Source organism: Labeo rohita, chromosome 9 (assembly GCF_022985175.1).
Source record: "Labeo rohita strain BAU-BD-2019 chromosome 9, IGBB_LRoh.1.0, whole genome shotgun sequence".
NCBI classification, from domain to species: domain Eukaryota; kingdom Metazoa; phylum Chordata; class Actinopteri; order Cypriniformes; family Cyprinidae; genus Labeo; species Labeo rohita.
This window is the reverse complement of record NC_066877.1, coordinates 29521088-29543693: the sequence shown is the minus strand read 5'-3', so window position 1 is coordinate 29543693 and position 22606 is coordinate 29521088. Positions and strand designations below refer to the sequence as shown.

The window sequence follows — 22606 nt, the reverse complement described above, 5'->3', positions numbered from 1 at the left end:
GGGCTCTACATGATCCCAGCTGAGGAATAAGGGTTTTATCTAACGAAACAACAGGTAATTTTTTTGTAAAGGGCGTGCAAGTTTCTTTGCATGTTTGCTTTATAAAAACTAGGGCTGCCCCCTAATAGTCAACTAACCATTAGTCAACAAAAGAAGTTTGTTCGACCAAAATTTTTTTAGTCACTTTGTCACAGAAAAAAAAATTGTTCGATTGTTAATGGCTGGGCTATGTGAAAATCAAAGACGGTTACTTTGGTGGTAATGTAGTACATCGGACAGGACATTCAAATGCTCACCTATCATTCATTGACCTCAAATATGGCTTTTCATCTGAAAGATATAAGTAGTAGCAATCTAATGTTAACCTAGAAAAATGTGCACTATATGACAGCCGGTGCAATCATTTGCTCTTAAAATACTCCCTCATTTTTGGTCATACAGATAAAAGCAATACATCTTTTGAATCTGTAAAGACTACCTTTATTTGTGCACACTCAGAATAACAACAAAACATTGCGCTTTTATAAAATAATGAAAGCAAACAGGATGCGCTTTCTGCTGTCTTGGTCTTTGTGAGCTTGAGTGCAAAACTTCAAAACTCTGTGTATACTTGCCTTACAGACATGAAAAAGTCTTTATATATATATAAAGAGTGAAATGTCTACTCTTAAATGAACCTATTTAAATATAAAACAAATATTCTTATATTATGTCATCCGTATGAAACGGATTGCATACAGTGATGCATATAGGTGCATCACTACTGTGGTGATAGTCTCAGCCTCAGATGTCACGTCCACGAATCACAGGCTGAACGTCTGATGCATACGACACGCCTAGCTAGAAACACTTTAGGAGTTTCGAAGTCGTCATCGGATTGGTTACATTATACAGGATTTCCGGGAGACGAGTGTGCCGCATTCTTTAACAATCTGCCTGGAAACAAAAATGCTGTGGCGCCAAACCTCCTCACGAAAGAAGAAAGCCGTTGTGTTTCCAACTGAGACAACGAGCGCTTATCAGGATCAATTAAACACTGGATTTTTAAAAGTACATGAAAAATTTTAAGAATCTCTGAGAGTTTTACACACCGTTCTGTTATTGTAGTGACATTTTTCTATGCCCCTAAACATGACGCGGCACAAACAAAACATGATTGGTTGCTTTACCTGTCAGTCATATGGCCTCTTGGGCGGGCCTTGGCCATTTAAAGTGGCTAAGGTTCCCAGACCTTCTACCGAAAGTCTGTTTGTCTGGCTAGGTGAGACTACTGCGGAGATGATATGTCAGTGTCGCCGACTACATCTCTTAAACCAAAAACAATGAAATTACTAGTTTATTAATAAATATTGCTGTAATATACCTGACAGATTCATAATTATTATATCTGCTGGTGCACTGTGGCAAGCCTTTTTTTGTGCGCTTGAGTGCATATTAGTCTATGTGGGCAATTAAAGGCTCATTATTATGATTTATATGGTTTATTAATAATGTGTGACAAATAGTCGACTAATGCTTAAAATGAACGACTACTAGCCAACTAGAAAAATCTCTACTCAAGTCCGTCTACGTAATGCATGTGTCATTACATAAGATCAGGCTAGTGCAAGATGAGCATTTGTGGTTAAAAAGTACATAAATTTGTATTTTTCTTAGTAAATGACTGATTGTTTTGCTAGATAAGACCCATATTCCTCGACTGGGATCGTGTTGAGCCCACTGAAGCTGCATTGAAATTACAATTTGGATCTTCAACCTACTGGCCACCATTGAAGTTCACTATATGCAGAAAAATCCTAGAATGTTTTTCCTCAAAAACCTTTATTTCTTTTCAACTGATGAAAGAAAGACATAAACATCTTAGATGATATAGGGTGGGTAAATTATCAGGAAATTTTAATTTTGGAAGTGAACTTCTTTTAATCACATTATACAAATTCAGACGAAATCACCACCTTGTAAATAGATATGTTTTCTCATAACTGGATTGAGTTATTTAATAGAATATATAAAATTAATGTGCAATGTAACTGATAAAAAAAAAACATACTGTCTACCAAGTACACACATGTAAATGTGATGCTTATGAATATGCACAAAGGTTTGTATGATCTGCTTATGCCATACTAACAGTTAGCTTTAGAGAACCTCATTGCTTATTTTTTTTTCCGCCCAAAAATCAAGTTCTTGTGCAAATCACATTGTACGAATTCAAATGAAATCACCACCTTGTATAATAGTTACATTTTCCCATGAGACTGGATTGAGTTAATCAAATTATTTTTGTTATTTATTATTAAATTTAGCTTGCTTAGCAAGCTGATAAAATGTATACGGTCTACAACAGCTTTTTTAAAATGGTGTTTATTTGCATTTTCAAATTTGGCTTGCAGTAGCTCAAACAGAAGAGAGTGCTAGGAAATGCACAAAATGCATATCAAATGCATACAAATGTGATCCTTATGAATATGCAGAAATGCTTGTAGAACCAAGCTCTCCTTTTCTTTATTCCTACCTCTCTCAACATCTCTCTGCAGTGTGTTTGAGGATGTGTATGTGTGTGTGTGCTCATACTGGAAGTAGCAGCTGTACAACACTGCTGTGGATGGTTCTAAATGCATCTCACACTCATAATGACAGGAGAAGTGTATCCTCCGTCAGTAACCTGACCCAAGGGGAGGGACTGCACCCATCTGTTCTAACACAGTGCGGGACTCCCCCCTCTCCTCCCCCCTACCCACCTCCTCACACACACACACACACACACACACACACACACACACAGGACCCTGTACTATACATGCATAGACAACCACGCACTACCACACACACACCCCTGAACACGCACCAGGCGCCCCCTGCTTTTGGGAAGGGGACTTCGCAATCTGTGCTCTAATGAATGTGGCTACCTGATTCCAGAAGCCATTTGAACAGTAATAGAATCCGTTTCCTGATGATGTGCTCCCGAGGGCAGAGGCTGAGAGCTCGAGGTGGAGCCATTAAACAACATTTTACCTAATAGAAATTAAATATCTCATTCTGCCGCTCGGAACGCGGAGCTTTGAGAATATACGTGATCGAATTAACTCTGTAGACTTTGCGAGAGATGAACAGGCAGTATTAGCGAACTGTCAAGCAATTACAGTGTGTAATTCACAGCTATTTACTGAAAAACAAAGCCTGTACATGGAAATCTCTTTTTTGGCATTTGTATGGTCATTTAAGAATCTAATTCAGCATTTTATGGGCTTAGACCGAAGTTTGATTTTTAAGTAAAACTAATGATATTTCACAGCTCAGGCCAGAATGTGGCTCAGCTAGTGAGATGTGAAAAAGGTACCTGGGTTGTGGTTTTGTTTGGCAAGGTCAGGGCTACATGATTCTTAAGTTCACTTTGATTTGCAAGCGCTCCCCCTACAGGTCAGCACTGAGAATTGAACTTAGAACTCAGTCTATGACTATGCTTGGAACAGCGTACTAATGTACTACTATTTCTGTATCCCACAGAATACCTTTTATTTCCACGTCATGAATGTACAGGAAATAATAAGTGGCATTATTTTTTAAGGCTCTTAATGTTTTTACACAAATAAATTGATTTTAATTATACAATTTAGATTAAAATGTATCAAGTTTTTTTTTAAATAAAAAAGCTAAATTTTCAACATTAATAAAAATAAGAAATGTTTCTTCGGAAGCAAATCAGCATATTAGAATGATTTCTGAAGGATCATGTGACACTGAAGACTGAAGTAATAATGCTAAAAATTTAGTTTTGCCATCACCTAAATTTTATTTTATTATTTTTTTTAAATCTATTAAAATAGAAAAAAGTTATTTTATTTGTAATATTTCACAATATTGCTGTTTTCAATGTATTTTTTGGTCAAATACATGCAGCCTTTGCAAGACATAAAAAAACAACAACAACCCCAAACACATATGTGAGTTTCAGAAATTAATAAAAAAAAAAACAAAAAAAAAAACAAAAAGCAGGCTTGCAAATCTTACCAACCCCAAACACATATAATATGTGAGTTTCATAAATAAATAAATAAATAAATAAAGCAAGCAAGCAGGCCATGGTAAGACATTACAAAAATCTTACCAACCCCAAACACACATAAGACTTTCAGAAATTAATAAAAAAAATGCAAAAATGGTAAGACATTAAAAAAAAAATTACCAACCCCAAACAGACATAAAATGTGAGTTAAAATGTGAGAAAATAAATAAATAAACAAATAAATAAGTAAGTAAATCAAGGAAGCCATGGTAAGACATTACAAAAATCTTACCAACCCCAAACACATATAAGAGTTTGAGAAAAAAAAAAAAAAAAAAAAAAAAAAGCAGAAATGCTAAGACATTTACCAACAAATTTGGTAATTTTTTTTTTTATCAAAACATTTACCAACCCCAAATAGACATAAAATTTGAGTTAAAATGTGAGCAAATAAATAAATAAATAAATAAATGCCTTGGTAAGACATTAAAAAAAAAAAAAACCTTTCCAACCCTAAACACATAATATATGAGTTTCAGAAATTAATGGAAAAAAAAAAATATGTATATATATATAAAAATAAATAAATAAATAAAATAAAATAATTAATTAATGCAGCCATATAGTAAGTTACCAACCTCAAAGACATATAATATGTGAGTTTCAGAAATTAATAGAAAAAAAAATGCAGCCTTCGTAAGACATAAAAAAAAAAAAAATCTTACCAACCCCAAACACACATAATATGCGAGTTTCAGAAATTTAAAAAAAAAAAAAAAAGCAGCCTTGGGAAGACATTACAAATTCTTACCAACCCCAAACATATATAATATGCAAGTTTCAGGAATTTAAAAAAAAAAAAAAAAAAAAAAAATGCAGCCTTGGTAAGACATTAAACATTTTTTACCAACCCCAAACACATAATACGTATGTTTTAGAAATTAATTTTAAAAAATGCAGCCATGGTAAAACAAAAAAAAAAATCTTACCAACCCCAAACACATAATGTGAGTTTCAGAAATTAATAATAATAAGAATTTAAAAAAAAAGTTTCAAGCTATAATCACATGATTTTTTGTCCCCACAATTGTGTGCAGGTTTCATTGTTTCATGTGCTTCTGTATTTGAGCTGGTACCAGGAATAGCCAGGCGTGTCATAATGAACAGACACAGCACTTGCATTTCTGTGTGCATCGTGAAACACGTTCTTAAACAACAAAAAAAAAACATCCATCTGCAAGTGTCACATCAGCCACGGTGAGCCCTTTGATGGGTGGTCACAGCTGGGACCCGCTCCATGGCGGAGGTGCCCCAGAAAATGCTAAGTGGGGCACGGGCGTGCACAATGCCATCTGCGGCGTGCCACCCCTCTTCCCCCGCATTCAGTGGCATTCTTCCGTGCCACACAGGCCAGGGGTTTCTGCCACACAACACCAAACCTGAATCGACAATTCTACTGGATCAAGCCTATATCCGAAAAACTTTACTAACCCTATTGTATTTTGACCCATGACCCTTTGTTTACCTTGTTACTCAAGTTATATCATAGTACTGCAGTGACTGCAAACCACACAGCGAATGCTGGGAAAAATCTTGACCTTGTTTTGTACAGCTTGGGCAAGCCGAACACAAGAGCGGTTGCCTCTTTGTACCACAACTCATATTCTTGATTAAAAATGCAAACAGCATGCAAGTATAAATTCTGCTTTACAGCCAGGACCATATGTTCGGCTTAAGCCATTTGCCAATGCCTGGAAAAGGGTACTAAAGGCAGTTTGGAGTGCTTTCGTTTTAAAAAAAAAAAACATTAACTCTTTCTTTTCCACAGTCACTGAGAGAAAAGGCCACGCACTGTCCATTCTGAAAGACTGCAGCTTGGAAGACTATGATGGGTATGTATACTTCATGTTTTGTACTGATAGTTAAAAAAAAAAAATCTTCTTTTAAAGATATGATTTAATTTAAAACATTTCATACAGCTGACTAAATAAGCTTACTACTGATGTATGGTTTGTTAGGATAGGACAATATTTGATACAACTATCTGAAGATCTGAGGGTGCAAAAAAAAAAAAAAAAAAAAATCAAAATATTGAGAAAATCGCCTTTAAAGTTTTCCAAATGAAGTTCTTAGCAATGCATATTACTAATTAAAAAGTTTTCATTTTATTTACGGTAGACAATTTACAAAATATCTTCATGGAACATGATCTTTATTTAATATTCTAATGATTTTTAGCATTAAAAAAATGATTATTTTGGCCTATACAATGTATTGTTGGCTATTGCTACTAATATACCCGTGCTACTTAAGACTAGTTTTGTGGTCCAGGGTCACATTTATTATAATTAATATTTATGTAAATATTAATTAAAACTATATCTCAATCTGGGGAATTTCCTCAGAGGAAGCAAAGGAGGCAGTGCCTCCTCAAAATGTATAGTACAAAAATAAAACAATGTCAATATTACAAAATATAACATTAAAAACTGTATAAATCACTTGTTTTTCTAAAGAAACATTGTCCAACAGCGACACCAACAGGTAAAGTTACAGAGGGAGTCCGCGTCTCTCTCGCTTCCCCTGAGCCCGTTGAGTTTTAACAGGGGTAATTGAAAATGAATGGGGGAAGGTCCTGTGAGAGGAGGCAGTGCCTCCGTTACGATATAATCGGATATCACTGGTTATGATCGGCTGTGACTGGTTTATGCGATAAATTCCACCTACAAGAGAGACGCATTCAGTGTTCGCAAATCGGTCTGAATAAACAATATCATTACATTAACTGGAAGACTAATTAAAAAAAGTAATTAAACAACTCACACACGTCAGATATTATGACGCCGTTTTAGTGGCACATTGAAAAATGTAAAAAAAAATATATATATATATAATAATTAAATAAATAAAATAAAAAATTTATGAGAAATATTACGAGAATAAAGTCAAAATTATGAGAATTAATTCGTAGCAAGTATGAGATTAAAGTTATAATATTTTGACAGTATAATCTAACCTATTGCGCATACAAATGGCCTGGATCAGGAAAACTGGGAGAAAGTCTCAGCTTTCAAAATCTGTCAGTTTTATAGCGAAATACAAATAATATGTCTATTACAATAATGTGTTTTCACGCTCTTTAATGTGGCATGTCAGATCGCTGTATTTTCCTCAGTTTAAGTGGCATGTGAATCATCTGTCCGATTACAGTGAGAAATTTGTTTCATTATACTGTTATATATACTATACTATATATGCTATACCGTTTTTTTTTTAAATTCCTTCTTATGTTCCTTCACGTTTATCAGAATTTAAAAGTTAAAAGTTGTGTTATTGGCTATTAAAGCAACAAAACACGAAATTATTGTGATTACTGGGTGCCTGGTGTGCTACAAATAATGAATGGAAGATGTTAAATACAATTTCCAATCATTTACTGTAGGTAACACTTTTGTATAGGGAACAGTTCTAGTTACTTATTAGCATGCTTATTATTGACATATTGGCTGTTTATTAGTACTTATAAAGCACCTATTCTGCATGACCATAATCTACATCCCTAATCCTACCCAATACCTGAATTTAACAACTAACTTACTAACTACTAATAAGCAGCAAATTAGGAGTTTATTGAGGCAAAGCCACAGTTAATGGTTTGTTAATAGTGAAAACTGGATCTTAAAATGAAGTGTGACCCTTATGTTATGCTATGTTAATGAGCAACCTTTAGAATGTTTTGTAGTTTTTAATTAAATACATGTGAGGAATAAAAGATTGGACACCACAGATGTTCTGTGGAGTAGGTGATGGCATTTTCACAAAGAAAGCAGTATAATTTAATGAAATGAACGTCTCATTGTAATCAAAAAGACGAATGATTCACATGAATACAGCGATCCGTCCAGCCACATTAAAGAGCATGAAAAATATAAGACACATTGTTTGTATTTCGCTATAAAACTGACAGATTTTAAAAGTTGAGACTTTGTTTTATATTAAAAGTGCCAAAAGCACAAAGCTTATTGCTATTAATGGATGACTGGCGTACTACAAATAGGCCTAATGAATGCAGTCGAAGACGTGAAACATTGTTTCCAAGCATACCGTCCCTGTGAGTGTAACACATGGTATGATTTTTGCTAATAATCCTACATATATTCAAATAATCTCCAGTGGCCTGGCAACTTCTCCCGATGCTCTCAATCCCGGCCATTTGCATGCGGAGGCTATACTCTCAAAATATTATAAATTTAATTGCTATGATTTAATTCTCATAATTTTAAATTTATTCTCGAAACATTTCAACTTTATTCTCAAAATATTACGACTTAAAACTCATCATTTTAGATTTTTTTTTTTTTTTTTAACGTGCCACTAAAATGCTGCCATATACATATAACCACTTTGTTATGTCAAAATAAAACTTAAAATGGCACGAAAACACAATCTGTGGGAGTTTTTAGTGAGTAACCAGCTTGGTGAAATTTAAAGTAGATCTCCTTGTCTGTGATAAATATTTACCAAGCTTTGATGACTTATGATCCGAAAAATACAAAAATAGTTAAAAGTTAACTATTAAAAAGAATAGCTGAACATAAGTTCACAAATAAAATATATTGTTTAAATTATACTATAAATGTAAAATGCTTAAAAACACTAACGTGATGAGATTCATACTTGAATACATTTTAGTCACAGAAAGCTATCATATGGCTTCAGAAGATTGCATGAACTACTTTTCTGATGCGTTGTAGTCCTTTTGGGAGTTTGACGACCTCTGGTCACTATTCACTGTCATTCTTCTAATTAAGAAAGCAAGGAGGAAAAAGTATGACTGAACAACTCATGACATAAGCATGACAGCTCTCATTTAAAAGGAGAACTATCCCTCTAAAGGGCGCTTTATGATGCGAGTGAAGATGGCATGGATTCAAAGCCAGATGACAGAGTAATCCTGCCTCTCTCGAGGTGACATTTAGCCTTAATAAATAAAGTAGTGTTTGGGACAGAGAGAGAGAGAGAGAGAGAGAAAGGGAGAGGTGGATTTTTGCAAAATGAGTGATAATACTTTGATTGGAGCGGCGTGCCGCGGGGCCCAGTGCGGAGCTCTCCGGTAGAGCAGGTCTCACCGGTGCGGCTCGGCAGGTGGCTCCTTAATTACCTGTTCTGGAAGCAGTGATGAAGTACCACCATCCAGCCGACCGCGGGTGCGGGGCATCGCTCACACCACATCGTACGGTCTCTCTCCGCGTGCTCCAGTACTTCTCACAATTAGCTCCTCTTAAATATCTCCGGCCCCGGCTTAACGCTCATCCGTTACTGCCGCCCTACTGTTCCGCTGCATCCTCTGGGCTCGGTGGGAGGGGACGTGCTGGGTCTGGCACAGTGGTCTTTGATTAAAAACACAGCGTGCAGGTTCACGGCAGTGACAAAGGGACAAGGGCAAGCACCGAGCGAAGAACACATTCACGTTGAATGGTGATTAATCTGTGGCGTATGAAGGTGGTAAGAAGGCTTGGTGGCCGGGTTCTTGCAAATCTAGAAATAAAGAGATCAGACACTGTAAGAGGTCGTAGTGGAACTTAAACAGTAAGATGAAGTTTGCACAGGAAGACGTAAAAACCACAGGGTTCAGGATTGCTGGGCCTGATAGGATTGTTTCAAAGAGGTGATGTCAGTATTACTGTGAGGCCTATATAGGGCTGGGCAGTATCACAGTATATTTACTGATGACAGAGATGTGTGGAAACATGGAGCAATGAGAAAAATAGAGAGCATGAAGTATTTTAAATAAGTCCAGATGAGGGAAAAACATGGCTGATTTTAGTGGTTTATAGCAATTTGCTGCATTAATATTGAATTTAATTGGTGTGAAGCTGTGTTTGCACCAAGTGCTGAAAAAGAAGAGAAAAATGTTGAAAAAATAGGGGGACAAAAAGGCAGATGATGTAAAGTAATTCACTGGATTATGAAACAAATATAGCATTTCCACATGCATATTTAAAATATTTTTACATTTTATAGTTTTTCCCTACTGTTTTTACTTGCAGTTACTGTTTGGAGTCTGTAAGATTTTTTATGTTAAAGTTTTGTATGCTTACTAGGCTGTTTTTATTTGATGAAAATAAAGTAAAAACTGTAAAATTGTGAATTATTATTACTATTATTTAAATAATAGATTTATATTTCTGTTTGAATATATTATAGTTTTTCCTGTAATGGCAAGGCTGAATTTTTATCCATCAAAAAAAAAAAAAAAAATAAATAAATAAACTTATTTGCAAAGCCATAAAAATCATTACTCCAGTCTTCAATGTCACGTTTTCCCTCAGAAATCATTGTATTATGTTTGGTGCTCAAAAAAACATTTATTATTTTTATCCTACTAAAAATATTTTTCTTTAGGATTTTGATAAACAGAAAGTTTGCTCACCAAGGCTGTGTTTATTTTAATGAAAATACTGTAAAAATATTATTATTATTATTGTTTAAAATAACTGTTTTCTGTTTGACTATATTAATAATGTAAGTTACTCCTGTGATGGCAAGATTTTCATCCATAAATAAATAAATAAATTAATTAATTAATTATGATTTAATCATATTTTAATACAATAATTCATAATTAATTAATCATTGTATTATGTTGAGTTGGTGCTCAAAAACATTTATTATTTTTTTATCCTGCTAAAATGAATTTAATTCATTATTTGCAAAGCCATAAAAGTCATTACTCCAGTTTTCAATGGCATGTTTTCCTTCAGAAATCATTGTATTATGTTGAATTTTCATCCATCAAAATAAATAAATTAATATAATGTAATCATTATATTTTAATCAAATATTTAATAATTAATTAATCATTGTATAATGTTGATTTGGGGCTCAAAAAAATATTTACCCTGCTTAAAACATGAAATGAACAGAAAGCTTGATGGACAGCATTTTATTTATTTATTTGAAAATAGAATGTAGCATCTTTCCTGTCACTTTCAATAAATCTAATGCATCCTTACTGAATAAAGGTATAAAACAAAAGTACTAAAAGTAAATGAAACTGAATAAAAGTAAATGTAAAATTAATAAGTAAAATGATAATGAGGTTAACATAGGAGTAATGACAACAAACCTAATATTATTAAATTCACAGTGAAACCTCAACTCAAAGTAATGCTACAGAAAAATTTGGTTAAATGTAAAGTGTGTAAAAATCTGCCATTGTTTGAACAAACCGATATTCCCACATTAAATTCAATTAGTTGGTTGAGACAATTTTGCTGCTCAAACACTTCAACCCACAAATGTCTTGTAGTTGTCTCTGCATGTAAGCTGAAATGAGACAAGGTACTTAAACATTAACATTAAGTTAGTAACATTACTGCTTTAGTTAGTCCTCACTGGTATGAAAGACCGTGTGGCATCATACATCACATCTTTGCACTCACGCTAATAGATTTCATTACATATAATAGATTTCTCTTGCTCTTGTACAGCACAGCTCTAAGACTCGAGACTTAACGCAGAGGATAATGTCTGTGTGGAATTTCGACATCAGTCATGATCTGTCTGTGTATTCCAATTTCACAAAGCTTATTCTTTATCGAGGATTATAGAAATGATGCTCTGATGATTTTGTTGAAATTTAATTTTCTGTCAGCATGACAAATCACTGAGGATATCTAAGCTACTTAACCCGGTGGGGAAAAAAAGAGGGGGAAAAAAACCATGATCACTCTTTCTGTTGTTTGCTAAACAGGATAATCTTCAAGCAGTGAATTTGTGTCAATTCTATTGTTACAGCCACATGGGGTATGTTTCAATCCATAGCGTCTTTTATTAGAAAGAAACGTTAAAACACACCATCTTCAACACCTCAGCGAAAATAAAAGAAGAAACCTGAATAATTCCACATATCCCATTTTTTCCCTGTCGAGGAAATGTGTTATAGCTCTCTAAACTCAGTCCCCTGTCCTCATTCCTCTGAACTCGATTAATTAACCTCTGAAGAATTAATTCTGCAAAGGTAATACTAATCACACGTTTTTTCATTAATAGATCATCACTCATTAATTACTTCAGCAACTGATGCTTCCTCCAGTTTAAATGGAACAGTGCTATTTCAGTTGCGTCTCACATGAAGTCACGCCGCGTGCCACACACAATAGACGTTAAAGTGATGGCACATCAGCGATGAATGCAATTATTCCCCTCACACATTTATGGTAATTATCAGCACCCTGAATGGAAAGACCTTATTTGTGCAACTTTCAATGCCATCACATTGACTGCTGATAGATGGGAAGTGAGATAAGTGCCACAATATTAGACTGACATGCAGCGTTGGGAAACGTTACTTATATGGAAGCAGTATGTTGCGTTACTTTTGCATTAGTTTTCCTAACCCTTAGTAATCTCTTTCCTTCAAAGTGGAAGCGCTATGCTTTTCCACATGTTTTGCCTGCCTAAAATAAACTATAATAGGCTCTCAGAATAAAAAGTTACAAAACTTGGGTGGTACACTTTCCTAAGGTACTAATATGCACCATTCAGGGGAAATAAAGTACAAAAATTTACCTTTTAGCTTTTGCATTAATATTGACCTTTTTTCTTATATGACCTTTTTTCTGATTTTTATTGCAGTGTCACAGAAGTATTGCATCACAAACCCTAATTTTGTGTTTTAAACAAAATGTCATTTTTTAAGCAGAAAATGTTGAGAATTGTAGGCTGTACATATACATGTACATGTAGTTCTGTACATAACCTTAACAATTCCTAAAAGTATGATATCCACCATGCTTGCTCATACTTCAACAGCAATGCACCTTCTTTTGTTTATACACTTTCTTTTCCCAAACATGGTCAATTATATTTATCAGTAAATAAATTTAAAATAGAATAGAAATAAAGCATGCATTACTAATTAGAAACATTCATTAACTATTATGGTGCAAATGTAATGTTAAATTTGGTATTTGAATACATATAATAACATAATGTGCACTACTTGCAGGGTTGCCAGGTTTTTCCACAACAAAACCTGCACAATTGCTACTCAAAACTAGTAAAAATCGCGTTTTGGGGGTCAAATACACGGTTTATTATTATTTTTTTTTTGGCAAGTTACCCTGGTAAAATTTGCATTCTAGGGGCTAAATATCAAGTTATTAGGGTTGCTTCTTGGGGTCGCTTCAACTCGCGGTCATACTCACGGCAACAGTGTTAAAGTAGCCCAATTCAATTATTCCCCTCACACATTTATGGTAATTATCAGCACCCTGAATGGAAAGACCTTATTTGTGCAATTTTTAATGCCATCACATTGACTGCTGATAGATGGGAAGTGAGATAAGTGCCACAATATCAGACTGACATGCAGCGTTGAGGAACATTACTTTTACATAATCGGTATGCTACATTACTTTTGCATTAGTTTTTACTCTCTTTCCTTCAAAATGGAAGCCCTGTGCTTGACTTTCAGGCATTTTTACATTGAAAATTCTATTGTTACTTATGTTTTACTTGTCTAATGTAGGGTCTTAGAATAAAAAGGTACAAAACCTGGGTGGTACACGTTTAAAAGGCTAATATGCGCCATTCAGGGGTAAATAATGTACAAAGATGTACCTTTTAGTATTTGTAATCTGTAAAAATAATATCCCCTTTTTCAAATTGAGCCGTTCTCAGATGCCTGTTGGTGTCGGCTTGTGCACCTTATTTATACACTTTCTTTTCCCAAACATGGGGAAGAGAGAGTAAGTTGTATTCATTTATTCAGAAGTAAAGCATGCATTACTCATTACATGCATTACGTAACTCAGATATTATGGTGCAAATGTAATGTTAAATTTGGTACTTGAATAAATATGATTACATGATGTGTGCACCACTTGCAGGGTTGCCAGGTTTCCACAACAAAACCTGCCCAATTACTACTCAAAACTAGCCCAAAACTAGCCCAATTGTGTTTCAGAGGGGGTCCCCCAGAAAAATCACGTTCAGGGGGTAAAATACACATTTTGTTTGGCAAGTTCCTTTGGTAAAATTCGTATTCTAGAGGCTAAATATCACGTTATCGGGTCGCTTCAACCCATGGATATACCTGCGGCAACAGTGTTAAAGTAGGGAAAACTGGGGACTTGGCAACACTGACTACTTGTATCTAGGGCTGTCAATTTAACATTTGTGTGGTTATTAAAGTAAAAAAAAAGTATGTTTAGGTATTGGGTAGGGTGTCATGCAGAATAAGGCATTAAATATGTGCTTTATTAACATATATTAACATATAAACAGCCAATACGCTAGTAATATGCATGCTAATAAGCAACTAGTTACAAGTGAATAATGTTCCTGAATCTAAATTGCAAAAGTAGTTTTACTTCTGAGAAATTCAAGCTCCAATTTCATGTTTTTTTTTTTTTTTTTTTTATTGAAAAACATAAATCTAAACATTTTCAAAATTACTAAGAACTAGCTTTAACTTGACACAGCATCCTAAAATGTGACACTCATAGTGCGAGATGAAACAAAATGGCCAAAAACACACATGTATACAGTCAAACCAGACTATCGTGGACAGATTACAAACTCATGAATTCACAAAAATATGAATTACTAAGTGGACTAAAATCCCTTTTTCTTTTCATCTGAAAAATTTTTACAAAATATTATTGCAGACTGCTGTACATGCCTCTAATACGCAAGCTTTCATGTGTGCGGTTGCCAGATATCACGAATTTTAATCCCCAAATCAGAGCTTCTCTGTTAAAGGATACATTTTCTGCCCTATGTTTTGTGTACTTTTTGCAATCTGGCAACCACGCACTGGCTCTTCATTACAGAAGCACCGACAAACAAGTAAGCTGAAGTTAAGCAATCTCCATGTGATATGTTCAGCTTAAATGAAAGTGTCATTCAGATTGTCCATGTTCTGTCATAAGATCTCGACTATATTGTTTGTCACAGTGGTTGCTGAATAAATGCACGCACCTACTCAACCATTGAAACATGACTAAAATTTGGAATTTAATATTAATTTTTTTTATTCTTACCAGTTTTCATAATGATAACAGAGAGAGTGCACATAGGTCTTTGATATTAGTTTATATATTAAATAGTCCATAGTAAATCAGTACACTAGATGGGGTAAAATAAACCATGAGTCGACATTCAAATGATTTGTGCTTATCGGTGAAAGTGCAAATTTCTCAAATGACAATCATTACGGTTATAAATCTGAGCATAAATTTTTTAGCAGTTTGACCATTAAACAGCATGATGAAACATTTACACTGACTAAAACTAGACTAAAATGCTCAGACATTATTTGACTAAAATTTAACTAAACCTAAACAGGACAAGGTTGACTAAATATGATAACTAAAAAGTACATCTGACCCAGGACTAAGAATAAGACTAATTTATAAAACTAAGACTAAATTAATAAATGGCTGACAAAATTAACACTAGGACTAATCGTGGGCTTATGTACAATGATATGGAAATAAAATTATATATTACATATAAAGCCTCTTTTTTGTAATTATGATAACGCTTTAGAATAGGGTTCATTAGTTAACAAATGAAGAATGAACAATACTTCTACAACATTTATTAGTCTTAATGTTAATTTCATTATTAAAATCACAAGTTGTGTTTGTTAACATTAACATGAATGAACAATGAATGACTGTATTTTTGTTAACTAACATTAACAAATATTAATAAATAGTCTAAAAACGCACTGTTCATTGTTTGTTCATGTTCAACTAATGTTAACAAATGATACCTTATTTTAAAGTGTTACCGTAATTACTATTTATTTTTTCATGCATCTGAAACAATAACTCCTTGAACTAGATTCATATGGGGGGGTTCTCTTAAATATTGACTAAATTAATTAATCAGCATATCGTGTAATCGTAATTGATCTGATTAACATTCTTAATCAGTTGACAGCCCTACATGCAACATGTTAATTTAAACACTGAACCTTGGTTAATGTGGAATGAGTCTTGTTCATCTCGACCCCATCCGTCATTCCCATAAAGCTCTGCATTGTCTCTGCACGCCGTGTGTTTGGTGAGGCCTCTCGGTTGAAGCTTTAACCTCTACAGATGAAGATAAGGCACAGTCTCCGACACCTGCCAAAAGCATAAAAGGATCACGGTTAGTCCCGTCCACTCCTCCATAAAATAACCCGAAGGTGAATAGGTGAGCTTTGATGTATCGCTTAATATTTACTATCCCGATCTGGTAGCGTCCTTCGAGGCTTAACATATATGGCGGATCAAAACATTGCAATCAGATTTATCCTAAACACCTGCGACTGCAAGGTCACAGAACTCATTTTGTGAGTGGCATGACTACTTGCTTATTAGTGCGGGCCGTGTCTGATAAACAAATCTATTTGTGAGATTGTACAGTATTGCTAAAGGGCATTTCTGAATTAAATGTAATCAGCTTTACTAGGCTGTGTTCATTTATTAGTAATGTGCTTAAAGCAGATTAGTGGGCTCAGCCGTTTTTAATGATTTATTTTGCTGCTGAGATCTGACAGATTTTCCCCTATTCTTGAAAAAAGGGACATTTCCCAATTAGAATACATGCATTCCCTCGTTTAATCTATTGTTCAATACGACGTAATGGGAATTATGACTTCCATTAATTGAAATGGATTCGTCCAATAAAGACTTGCTAGGAATTTTTAATCATATTTAAGGAATAACTGTGCCATTTTCGCCATGTGTAATCTGTATTTTCAATCAAATACTCGTCCATATGGATTTGCATTTATCCACATATGAGTGAACAACAGCCTAATTGTTACATGCGTGTTAGCCAGCCCTTGGCCATGAGTTTGGGTCACGTGACTCACCGCCCATCCGTTTGCTTTCTCTCTAGTGTGGTATGTGTTGGGGGAGATGGCTCTGTAGCTGAGGTGGCCCACGGGTTGCTTCTCCGGGCCCAGATGGACGCTGGGAGGGACACAGATTCCATCTTCACGCCTGTCCAAGCAGCACTTCCTCTCGGCATAATACCAGCAGGTGAGGATCAGGGGTGGTGTATCTCTTTCTCCTGCAGCTGTCCCCAGTACAGCCCAAAACGTCCAGCTCATCTCAGGAGGGCGCATGCGAATCGGAGCTCGGTCCTCGCTGAGTCAACATGAATTCAAAATTGACCCAATTTGCTTTTATTATACATGTTTCTGGTCTTACTGTGCACAATTCATCACACGCGTTATACACTTAACATATACATGTTATTCTGAAAGTAAAAGAATGTTCATCGTTGCATATTTATATCAATCATATCTCCGGATTTTCCCGGATGATGTCACAAAACTAAACCTTTAACCCCTCCCCCTTAAACCACCTGGCTTCATTCTAGTATGTAACACCCACTTTCCAAAACACAATAAATTTATCAGACTATGACAGTAAATACCAGTTTTACTTGAATAATCTTTACATGAAAAATACATATTTTTTATATAAATAAATTTTTATTTAAAAAAAAAAAAAAAAAAATGAACAATAATCATAATATAAATAATATATAATAGTTTCTGGTTTCTGGTCTAATTGGGTGTGCATTTATTAATTATACATTATGTGTTATACTGTATTATTAATTTGAAATCAATTTTACGTAAATAATCTGTAAATTATGTACATTTTTAATAACAAATATTTATTTTTTGCCAAATAAATAAATAAATGTAAACATTGTAATAATAATAATCATAATCATAATAATAACAATAATTAACTTCTGGTCTTATATATAGTTTAATTAATTATATATTTTACAAATATTATCGTATATTATTAGATCAAAACCAATTTTACTTGAATAATCTGTACTTTACATACATTTTTAACAACAAATATTACATTTTTGGTAGATAAATACACACAAATAGATGTAAACATTTGAATAATAATAATAATAATAATAATAATAATAATAGTTTCTGGTCTTATTGTATATATAGTTTAATTATACATTTGGTAAATATATTATACTATATTATTAGATAAAATTACTATTATATTATTATAATATTATGCTATATTGTAAACATTTTTATAACAACAACAACAACAACAACAACAATAATAATGATTATTATAAAACTTAAAAATGATAAAAGTTTTTGGTCTTATTGTATATAAAGTTTAATTAATTATATATTTAGTACATATTATACTATATTATTAGATTGTAACCAATTTTACTTTAATAATCAGTAAATTACATACATTTTTAATAAATATTACACTTTTTCCAAAAAAATACATAAATAAATAAATGTAAACAGTTTAACAAAAACAACAACAAAAATAATAATAATAGTTTATGAGCTTGTTGTATATTTTAATTAATTATATATTTTGTAAATATTATACTATATTATTAAATCAAACCAAATTTACTTGAATAATCTGTAATTTACATACATAATAACAAATATTTCACTTTTGCCAAATAAATATACATTTTTTTCTAATAATAATAATAATAATAATAATAATAATAATGATAATAGTTTCTTGTCTTTATATTATATTGTATCAGAACAAAATAAATTTTACTTAAATAATTTTCTTATTTTATTATTTAACATTAAAATAATTAGTAATAAGAACTTTAGCAGTTAGCGACAATAGCCTTGTAGGCAGCGTGCCAACATATCAGTATCATTGCGCTTCGGGCGTCCCGAGTTTGAGTCCCGGCTCTTGGACCTTTCCCAATCCCATACCCCTCTATCTCTCCCACTATCGTCCTATCGTAATGAGGGCAAAATGCCGGAAATGAATCTTTAAAAAACTATAAGAACAACAACACCAGCATTCATGTTCATGTCCTCAAAGCAGACATGGACTAAAAGCCACAAACAATTTTGAGGTACTTAAATACCTTCATGAGGTATTTAAATGAAGAAACTGAAATAAAACCTATAATTGATAATCACTGCATGTCAAAATATGACTAGTTGTAAAATACGATAATCTATAGCAACAGCCGTGTGGGTAAACCGTGCGACATTTTATGCTTCATTCCAGCACTAAAACAATCAGAGGCGTGCTGCCAATTAAAAATCGAACCCTGTAGTAATTTCGGTCTCTAGTTTCTGTGCTGTCAGAATGATTTAGTTTGATTGTGTTCTGAAACTCCTCTAGCGAAAACAAACAGGCAGCTCATAACAGCAGCAAGCGAGTGTATCATTATCAAATTGATTTAATCACAGTCAGGCCTTTGAATGGCCCACTCGCACACTGAGTTAATTGCCTTCAAGAGTGTCTGAAATGGAGCATCCTCCATTTGACTCTCCTTTGCTGTCTTTGAAAACGGGCTCTGGCCTTGGATCAGCGGCCCAGAGTATTGTCCACACTCACACAGGACTGACTAAGCTCAGATATTTTCTCTTTTTTCGCACGAGCGTGGCACAAACCAACCCCAAAGAGCTGCCAAACTGGGGTGGGAAGAGGAGGGGAGAGCAGCGTAGATAGGCCCCTACTTTTTCGGCCAAGAGATTGACCTTCACTTGTCATTTCAGGCGCAGCAAAATGGAGTGCTGTTGTTAGGAGCAATGGAAACCCTCCAACTCCGCACCCGCTGCAAACTGACCGTACCGGGGTCACGCTTTCTCTTCATTAGTGCCGAATCCCACGGGAGTATTTGTAAACAGTTTCCTGTCACAAATGCAGAGGGGAAAAAAACGACCCCCCGCCTCTGCCGTTTTCCTGCGCAGGTTTGGATGTGTCATTTGGTGTGACATCAGACCCAGGTCAATCCTTAGGGACGGAGGAAATGGAGTCAAATCACTCTCTTTGTTACAGCTCTGCAAAAACACCCAAGTAAACTCTTAAAAATAAGGCTTTCCAAAAGGAAGCTTTCACAGCAATGCCATAGAAAACCATTACTGGAACTTTTCAGTGATCAGATCGTAAGAGAAGCATGATTTTCTTGGTGTGTGCAACATTTTAATAATTACTCTTAAAAACAAAAGTTCCAAAAGAACCATTGATACCAATGACAAACCTTTATTTTTAAAGTAATAGTTCACCCAAAAATGAAAACGTTGTCATTATTTACTCACCCTCAAGCTGTTCCAAACCTGTAAGACCTTCGTTCATCTTCAGAACATAAAGGTAGTAAGAACATCATTAAAACAGTCCATGTGACATTTGGTTCAACCTTTTTTTTTTTTTTTAAGCTACACATAGGACTGCATGAATGCAGTGCAGTGAATGTGAGCCCTGTAATAGGTGGTAAATATCCGTATGATCTGCCTCCTTTATCGCAGACCGATGACCCAGCAGTTCTTCCTAATATTTCTTATCCCGACAGTGAATTACTTTCATTTCACTCTAAGACCGTTTTCCAAGGCTGCATGATATATTAAACCCATTTAAAAATCACCGTAAAGCATAATGCTTTTGTGAATTCACAAAGGCTATGATTAAATTAAATAAATATATGTGATGCAGGTTTAATACACGCACTTTAATTATTTACATGCGTGTAGGTAACGTATGTGCGTCTTCAATTCACAGTAAATGTTTCTTCACACAAACTGTTATTTACATGTGTGGAGCATCTCAAACTCCATCTCTGCATATCGTTGTGAGTTTGGGTTTATTATAATGTTCATCTGGGAATGCATCGGGCGCCATTGCATCAGATTTGTAAGGTAAATCATTTATAAACCTATGCAAACATAGGAAAATACATCAATATCTTTCTCAATATGTTGTTCATTGCGTTTTCAAAATAAAAGCTTAACCCTTGCCCTGAGTTTACATGTTTTTATGTCCACATATTCAAGAAATAACAGTGGCTGTAGCATTTCTGTCATGAAGAAATGGCCAGATATTAAAGATTAAGTGAACATTTTAATTAAATGTTGTTTAGTAAATATTAAACAAGGATTAGGTTGTGCAGTAAAGTGTAAAAACAATCGTCAGGCTGCTGGTGCCCTCTGCAGTCATTTATTATAATGCATAATGTCTAATATGTATTTAACATACAGTTTTGTTCAATAAAACCATATGATTGCTTTATTTGAACTAGCTATAAGAGGTGGAGGGAAAAATCAATTCACATGAATCGCGATTCATACTTTAGCGATTTGCGTTGACTCACTAATTTCAAAAATCTTAATTTAATAATAATAATAGCATGATGTTGTTGGAACAAAACAGCAACAGCAATAGAGAAGGTAAAACAAATACATCCTGCCCCATTTTTAGCGAGTGCAAGTGTTTGGAAAAATATTGTATTAATAGTTGATCTTTTGTTATTATGAGTAGGGGTATGGCCAAATAGTGAATCCATATGTCCAAATCCATATGAATATTGAAGTACGTAATATAAATTTCACTTACCACATAAACAGAGTATGGAGAGATGACTAGTAGGATGATGGCGAATGATTTGCAGATCCTGAGCATCACTGACGAACATCTAATCTTGTAAAATATGTGGTAAGGAGGCCTACTGCCGTTCTGTTTGATCACAAATCTTGAAAGTGAAAGTAAAATGCAAGCACACATTTTAAAAGTGGTTTCAATGCCCCGCATATTAATAACGGCTCCCTGATGCCCGCAACATAATTACTAATATAATTATGCCTAACAATATAATTACAAGAGATAGCACTGAAATATATTTTTCCCTCCCATCTTTTATTTAGGGGTTTCGTAGTACGTCATTTTCTTTCTGAACACGGTATGATCGGATTTGGACACACCCTTTATATTAATATTTTTTATTTATTAGGAAGTTAATAGTTAATAGGAAACACTGATTTCCTGACTCAGGACTACCCATACTATAGACTGGTGTGTTTTTGTAAAATACCGGTGTGCTTGTCCGATGTGCACAAAAGAAAACCAGACACCAAGAATCGATTTGAATCGAATCGTGAGGTACCGAAAGATTCCCACCCCTACTAATTTTTATTGCGTCTTTGCTATTACATATGCATTTTAAAGGCTATTGTTCGCGTAGGTCTATTTTTATTACTACAAAAAAAAAAAAAAAAAAAAAGATTTCTCGATTAATCATTAGAATAAGTGACAGATTACTTGATTACCAAAATAACATAAGTGACAACCCTAGCTATGAGAATACTTTTTTTGCCCGAAGAAAACAAAAGTAATGACTTTATTCCACAACTTCTCATAGCTTTATTACATTTTACCTATTTTAACAATGTCTTTACTACTTTTCTGGCCCTTGAACGTGTCAGTTGCTGTGGTCAATGCAGGGTCAGAAAGCTCTCAGATTTCATCCAAAATATCTTAATTTGTGTTCTGAAGATGAACAAAGATCTTACGGGTTTGGAACGACATGAGGGTGAGTTAGAATTTTCATTTTTAGGTGAATTGTCCCTTTAATGTTTCAATGGATGTAAAAGGTTCTTCACTGAACCATTGATACCATTAACGAACCTGAACCTGAATCAACCACAGTGATTATTCCACAAGTAATTACCATGCGTACATCAATAAAATATACATGAAATGCCCTCATATAGCAGCCAAGTTGACGTCTAATTATCTTAGCTGGAAAACAGACTAACTTCTTTAA

At 34.2% G+C, this 22606-nt stretch overlaps 1 protein-coding gene across 1 annotated transcript in view; it reads left to right on the top strand.

Moving 5' to 3' along the window:
• The window catches only part of cerkl (ceramide kinase-like), an 84163-nt gene that overhangs the window by 36389 nt on the left and 25168 nt on the right, over positions 1 to 22606 (top strand). The window contains exons 4-5 of the mRNA XM_051118302.1: positions 5835 to 5898; positions 16910 to 17052. Coding sequence (XP_050974259.1) covers positions 5835 to 5898; positions 16910 to 17052 — 207 coding nt within the window. The remainder of the gene's footprint in view (positions 1 to 5834; positions 5899 to 16909; positions 17053 to 22606) is intronic.